Source organism: Sinocyclocheilus grahami, unplaced genomic scaffold, assembly GCF_001515645.1.
Source record: "Sinocyclocheilus grahami isolate Dianchi unplaced genomic scaffold, SAMN03320097.WGS_v1.1 scaffold474.1, whole genome shotgun sequence".
NCBI lineage: Eukaryota > Metazoa > Chordata > Actinopteri > Cypriniformes > Cyprinidae > Sinocyclocheilus > Sinocyclocheilus grahami.
This window is the reverse complement of record NW_015505653.1, coordinates 568,936-576,609: the sequence shown is the minus strand read 5'-3', so window position 1 is coordinate 576,609 and position 7,674 is coordinate 568,936. Positions and strand designations below refer to the sequence as shown.

Here is a 7,674-nt window from a genome sequence, read left to right as displayed (position 1 = left end):
CTGACCTGTGTTGCAGCCTGGAATTAAACCAATCCATGCTGGTTTCGTCTGGTCAGAGGAGAACTGGCTCCCCGACTGAGCCTGGTTTCTCCCAAGGTTTTTTTTTCTCCATTCGGTCACCGATGGAGTTTTGGTTCTTTGCCATGCACTGTCGCCTTTGGCTTGCTTAGTTGGGGACGCTTAATTTCTGGCAACATTGTCAACTTGATTGGACAGGCAATATTTGAAATGAACTGAGCTGGACGATGACATCACTGAATCAATGATGAACTGACTTAAACTGAAAAATTGATTGTTTGTTATTGTCCTCTTGCATTATCGGCACACTATTTCCCTGTTTAATACTGTAAAACTGCTTTAACACAATCTGTCTTATATAAAGCGCTATATAAATAAAGGTGACTTGACTTTCACAGCACTTTGTGAGTTGCATTACCTGCTTGCATGCTCACCTTTGCCTGCTAACATTAAAGAGATGAAAGTAGCCTGAAGTACAAAACTGCCTAGACAAACAGCAAAAGGTCAGGAAATAGATTTGTTGCTCTGAAATGTCACCATCTTCAAGCTTAATGTGAAGACACAGACATTTAAAGCCTGACAAAAGAGCCAATCAGAGACTCATTAAACATCAGAGCGGAGACAGCAAACACTCCATATAGGTTATTAAAACACACAAAGCATGTGCTAGAAGATTACTTTATTCGCTTACGTGAAAATATATCTTCATACAATCAAACGCCAAAAAATCTGTATCAAAAACATTTTCAAAACAGGAAAAATGAGAGAGAGAAAAAAAAATTATTGCTAAATACAAAACTGCAGTGTTCTCAATTGTGCCAAATCCAGATGGAGCCGTTTATCTGGTCAGAGGATGATATTTCAATAGCATCATTAGGCTAATATTGTGTTAATTAAGTACAAAAACAAAGTTATAAGATGAAGAGAAACAAAAAAAATAGCAAAATTAGTGGTCATTGAAGTACAACTGTATGCTGGCTGTTTCCCACATTACTTGATTCATTAATTAATGGGCGTATATGTAGGTTTAAGTGTTAACGAGAAATGAGGTGAACACAATTCACTGTAGCCCTTGAGATCTATGAATGAAATGATATGGAGTTTATAGACTCCAAGATACATTCAGGAGTATGTGCTAAAGATAGTGTAGTATAAAGTATAACTAAATTGAAATTAGTGTAGCACTCCCCGACTGAGCCTGGTTTCTCCCAAGGTTTTTTTTTCTCCATTCGGTCACCGATGGAGTTTTGGTTCTTTGCCATGCACTGTCGCCTTTGGCTTGCTTAGTTGGGGACGCTTAATTTCTGGCAACATTGTCAACTTGATTGGACAGGCAATATTTGAAATGAACTGAGCTGGACGATGACATCACTGAATCAATGATGAACTGACTTAAACTGAAAAATTGATTGTTTGTTATTGTCCTCTTGCATTATCGGCACACTATTTCCCTGTTTAATACTGTAAAACTGCTTTAACACAATCTGTCTTATATAAAGCGCTATATAAATAAAGGTGACTTGACTTTCACAGCACTTTGTGAGTTGCATTACCTGCTTGCATGCTCACCTTTGCCTGCTAACATTAAAGAGATGAAAGTAGCCTGAAGTACAAAACTGCCTAGACAAACAGCAAAAGGTCAGGAAATAGATTTGTTGCTCTGAAATGTCACCATCTTCAAGCTTAATGTGAAGACACAGACATTTAAAGCCTGACAAAAGAGCCAATCAGAGACTCATTAAACATCAGAGCGGAGACAGCAAACACTCCATATAGGTTATTAAAACACACAAAGCATGTGCTAGAAGATTACTTTATTCGCTTACGTGAAAATATATCTTCATACAATCAAACGCCAAAAAATCTGTATCAAAAACATTTTCAAAACAGGAAAAATGAGAGAGAGAAAAAAAAATTATTGCTAAATACAAAACTGCAGTGTTCTCAATTGTGCCAAATCCAGATGGAGCCGTTTATCTGGTCAGAGGATGATATTTCAATAGCATCATTAGGCTAATATTGTGTTAATTAAGTACAAAAACAAAGTTATAAGATGAAGAGAAACAAAAAAAATAGCAAAATTAGTGGTCATTGAAGTACAACTGTATGCTGGCTGTTTCCCACATTACTTGATTCATTAATTAATGGGCGTATATGTAGGTTTAAGTGTTAACGAGAAATGAGGTGAACACAATTCACTGTAGCCCTTGAGATCTATGAATGAAATGATATGGAGTTTATAGACTCCAAGATACATTCAGGAGTATGTGCTAAAGATAGTGTAGTATAAAGTATAACTAAATTGAAATTAGTGTAGCAAAGTATGGAATACAAACCACATTCTTTAGATTGCACTCACACACACACTGGTTCAGTTAGAGTTCAATACATCAAAATGATCTTTAACACAAATCCTTGTTAGTCCACACTGAGTGTAAAGGGTTTCTTGACATCACTCTTTGGCTGAGGGAGGCTGCTTGTTTTTTATTAGTTAAAACATGTACTGAACATGTGATTAACCAATAAAGACATTCGATTAGCTCTGCATTAGTGTTGCATCATGGACTGTCTGACTGCATTCTCCAGGGATTTTCTGGTGACGAGAAGCCTGACCACATCTTCATTCTTCTTGGTGAGTTTCTTTCGTGCCTGATCATGTGTCACCATAGTCATGTCCCAGCCGTTTACCTGAAAAAATTACATTAAGCGCACAAAATAAACACTTAAATAAATATCTAGTTCAGTCATAAAACTGTAGATGGCGCAGTTTCTTTGCATGCAATCTGTTAGCAATCACATCATTTACTACATGGCACAGGCTAATTCTGTAGCCAATAAGCTTGCTTGAACAACATTTAAATCGTCTGGTTCAATGTTCGCTGTATTAGCCAGTTATTTAGAATGACATCTGCCGATACTGATTCCGATACGGATTGTCTGATTTTCTTAAAGGGGTGGTTGACTGGGTTTTTTTCTAGGCTTGGTTGTGTTTATGGGGTGCAGTCTAACATGTGTTTATGCTTTGTTTTTTAAAAAACGCATTATTTTTCACATAATTTACCTTTATTCCACACCGATCTGTCCCTTCTCTGACAAACGACTCGATTATTTCCTGTTTTTATGAAGCCCCTCCTTCAGATATACGCGATGGGCTGTGATTGGTCAGCTGGCTCAGTGTGTTGTGATTCGCTAAACCGCCTCTAGAGCGCGTCTGAACATCCCGCCCCTCAAGCTCAGAATGTGCTCCGGTTGTATTGTAAACAATGACGACCTCTATATTGCTTATCAATCTGAGCCCAATTGAGACATAGAGAATATTAATGAAGAGGATTGAGCAGAACCTGTGTAAGCACTGCTCTTAAAGGTATGTTTGTTTGTTGTTGTCCCATACTTTTAGATACGCTGTTGTTTGTAAATGCTACTGCTTCTGTTAGCTTTTAATATACGGTTTTATTCTGATTAAAGCTTTAATACAGCACAGCAACCGTATGCACGTCCATGTATAACGCTTCTCATAGCTATGTGAAAATAAGTGTATAAATGGAACAGTTTGTTGGAGCTGATCTGACGATCTGAATGAGAGAGAGAGAGAGAGAGATGCAGAGCAGGGCGACGTGAGGAACAGGATTGAGAACCGCTGCTTTTGAACATTGGTTTTGAAACTTGTGAATCCATTAGAATCGTTAGAAGACAGAATCGCGATTCATATATGAACAGATTTTTACATGCACCTCTAGTTTTCTCTTCGCTAAAGCAGTGCAGCATGGCCCCGCCCCCTTTGTTGCGTGTTCCCGGGGGCGGGGTTTATCTGGGTTTGTGATGTCACGCACCCGGGAAGAAGCTCGTTGTAGTCCCTCACCAGCCGTTTTTGTAGGCATTAAACTGACAGAATTTTAAAAGATCATGGCCCCGCCCCCTTTGTTGCGTGTTCCCGGGGGCGGGGTTTATCTGGGTTTGTGATGTCACGCACCCGGGAAGAAGCTCGTTGTAGTCCCTCACCAGCCGTTTTTGTAGGCATTAAACTGACAGAATTTTAAAAGATGATATCTCCGTTTGCATTGAACTTTCAGCGCTGCAACTTCGCAGATATTGTTTATGCTCAAACAGCAACATTACACACTAACTAACGTTAAAAAAGTGAAATCGCAGTCAACCACCCCTTTAAAGGAAAAAAACTCTCCCAACTAATGCTGAAAACTACACCGGGAATCATCTTTCCGTGAGTGATTATAAGAGAGATGACACATTTTGGTAAGTTATATTGCATCTTTCAACATGCTCCGTGTTGCCGCTTAAACTGAGGCGCTACAGCAATCTGTCACACCACATTTACGAGCGTCAAAAACGGTTGGAACCGAAGTCTGCAGGACGGTAGGTGAGTAAATAATGACAGAAATTAGCTTTTTTGGGTGAACCAAAAAAGTGTAAGTATTAAGTATCACTAAGGCCCAATCCCAATTCTATTTTATACCCCTTCCCCTTGTCCCTTGAAACAGAATGTCAAGTGGTAGGGGTGAAAATATTCCCCAAAGAATTGGGACACCACTGCTATGCCGTCACACGTCATCATACGTCATTTAGCTCCTACAATACACACATCTATACTGGTGTGCTGGTGTGCAATAGAGCCTTTAATTACCGTTCTATATTAATGCACTACTTACTGACACGCACGCACACACGCACGCACACACATCCAGGAGAAAAGAAACTTGTCAACGCTGCCCCACGACTTTTATTAATAACAATTTAAATACTGAATCGCTACATTATATTTTCCAGCAACGAGAGGATAAAATCTTTTTTTTTAAGCATTCATATGCAACTCTCTCTCTCTCTCTCTCTCTCTCGAAATGGCAATATTTGAGAAAAGGGTTAAGCGATTTCTAATTATTGGGGGGACTAGCCCCCCTCAATGTCTATGGTGGTTATCGCCCTGATCAGACATGAAAATATGTTGTGGCACTATCGTGCAGTCGGTAATGATATGACGTTAGTTAGCAGCGAGTGGTAGGGGTGAAAATATTCCCCAAAGAATTGGGACACCACTGCTATGCCGTCACACGTCATCATACGTCATTTAGCTCCTACAATACACACATCTATACTGGTGTATTAGAGCCTTTAATTACCGTTCTATATTAATGCGCTGCTTACTGACACACACATATCGGAGGTTGCGCAGCTCACACATCCAGGAGCAAAGAAACTTGTCAACGCTGCCTCATGACTTTTATCATTATATTTTCCAGCAACGAGAGGATAAAATCTTTTTTTTTAAGCATTCATGCAACTCTCTCTCTCTCTCTCTCGAAATGGCAATATTTGAGAAAAGGGTTAAGCAATTTCTAATTATTGGGGGGACTAGCCCCCCTCAATGTCTATGGTGGTTATCGCCCTGATCAGACATGAAAATATGTTGTGGCACTATCGTGCAGTCGATAATGATATGACGTTAGTTAGCAGCGAATTTTTGCTAACACTTCTTTGAGAAACATGACCGTAAATATGAACTCACGATTGAATGTAACATAAAACAAATTATTATTCTTCGTTAAAATCTTTATTAATGCCAACAATGCTTACATTTATGTGTCTTTTTAGTTCGCTCGGGCAGCCATGTTGCCCCTGAAGCCGGTTTACGCTGAGATAATTCATACAATAACAATTTAAATACTTAAATACTGCATTATATTTTCCAGCAACGAGAGGATAAAATCGTAGTTTTTTTAAGCATTCATGCAACTCTCTCTCTCTCTCTCTCTCTCTCGAAATGGCAATATTTGAGAAAAGGGTTAAGCGATTTCTAATTATTGGGGGGACTAGCCCCCCTCAATGTCTATGGTGGTTATCGCCCTGATCAGACATGAAAATATGTTGTGGCACTATCGTGCAGTCGATAATGATATGACGTTAGTTAGCAGCGAATTTTTGCTAACACTTCTTTGAGAAACATGACCGTAAATATGAACTCACGATTGAATGTAACATAAAACAAATTATTATTCTTCGTTAAAATCTTTATTAATGCCAACAATGCTTACATTTATGTGTCTTTTTAGTTCGCTCGGGCAGCCATGTTGCCCCTGAAGCCGGTTTACGCTGAGATAATTCATACTCCTTTGTTTGAAGTGTGGTCCCGAAAAATCTGGCCCTTCCCCTACCCCTCCAACCAAAAGAGAATCGAGACACCCCTACCCCTTCACGTGAACGTGCGAAATGGAGGGGTAGGGGAAAGGGGAAGGGCTAAGGGGTAGAGAATTGGGATTGGGCCTAAATGAAAAAAAAAAGATAGAAAGATAATGATGCCACAGCGCCCTCTAGTGGAGGATCATTCAGTAAAATCAGGAATCGTTTGGTTTTGTGACCTGAACAAAACTCTCCATCACCGCGAGGAATCACATACAATAATTTCTTATATTATGGCTGACAGGTCTGGATCTCTCACCTGCATGATTTTGTCCCCCATCCTGAGACCAGCCACCTCTGCAGGTCCACCTTTAGACACGCGTGTGACATAGATGCCCTGCGACATACACAAAGTTAGAAGAGTCACCTCTGAAAGACAAAGGAGGAAAACGCCTCCCTCTAAATGCCAAATAATTTTACAAAACATGATTTTTCACCTTGTCCGTCTTGTCTTCAGAAAAAGGATTCTGGCTTGAATCTTGGTCGATTCCCCCTCCAATGCTGAAAAAAAAAAAAGATAGAAAGATAATGATGCCACAGCGCCCTCTAGTGGAGGATCATTCAGTAAAATCAGGAATCGTTTGGTTTTGTGACCTGAACAAAACTCTCCATCACCGCGAGGAATCACATACAATCATTTCTTATATTATGGCTGACAGGTCTGGATCTCTCACCTGCATGATTTTGTCCCCCATCCTGAGACCAGCCACCTCTGCAGGTCCACCTTTAGACACGCGTGTGACATAGATGCCCTGCGACATACACAAAGTTAGAAGAGTCACCTCTGAAAGACAAAGGAGGAAAATGCCTCCCTCTAAATGCCAAATAATTTTACAAAACATGATTTTTCACCTTGTCCGTCTTGTCTTCAGAAAAAGGATTCTGGCTTGAATCTTGGTCGATTCCCCCTCCAATGCTGAATCCTAATATTAAATTATCACCATCCCGTAGTTTGTGAATCTCAATTCGTTGCTGAAACACAGAGAGGAAAAACAAGACAGCTGAGTTATAAGGCAGGCACACTAAGTATGTGTCTCAAAAGTAGTTAGCTATATACACAGGCAGCATTTCTGAGAACGATGCCCAAAACTACTGTCAAGGTAAGCGGCTAACTAGGATTTAAGATAGATCCTATGGCACAGCTGTTTATGAGCAGTGTTGGGGAAAGTTACTTTTAAAAGTAATGCATTACAATATTGCGTTACTCCATAAAAAAGTAACTAATTATGTTACTTAGTTACTTTTTATGGAAAGTAATGCGTTACGTTAATTTTGCGTTACTTTTAAAATCTGGACAGGGCTTTCTTGTTTGTTTTTAAAATAAAAAAGTTCTATTTTTGGCAAATATAAAAGCCTTTTCACAGCAAAAGTGAAATGAATAAGCCTCAGGCTGAAGGGAAAGTAGATTTACGTCCGTACAGTAGAACGCAGAAGAAGACATTTCAACACACTTCAGCAATAAACAAA

At 39.5% G+C, this 7,674-nt stretch overlaps 1 protein-coding gene across 2 annotated transcripts in view; it reads right to left on the bottom strand.

Annotated features, from left to right (window-relative positions):
* Window positions 1-2,547: 2,547 nt before the first annotated feature.
* Window positions 2,548-7,674, bottom strand: part of LOC107553551 (tax1-binding protein 3) — a 6,375-nt gene continuing 1,248 nt past the window's right edge. The window contains exons 2-5 of one of the 2 annotated variants that reach the window (XM_016235819.1): window positions 7,101-7,179; window positions 6,645-6,685; window positions 6,467-6,544; window positions 2,548-2,706 (exon numbers count right to left, since the gene is read on the bottom strand). In XM_016235819.1, the coding sequence (XP_016091305.1) occupies window positions 2,566-2,706; window positions 6,467-6,544; window positions 6,645-6,685; window positions 7,101-7,179 (339 nt within the window). In that variant the 3' untranslated portion in view covers window positions 2,548-2,565. Of the gene's footprint in view, window positions 2,707-6,466; window positions 6,545-6,644; window positions 6,686-6,881; window positions 6,960-7,059; window positions 7,180-7,674 lie in introns of both variants that reach the window. The other variant, XM_016235820.1, reaches the window with a different exon arrangement.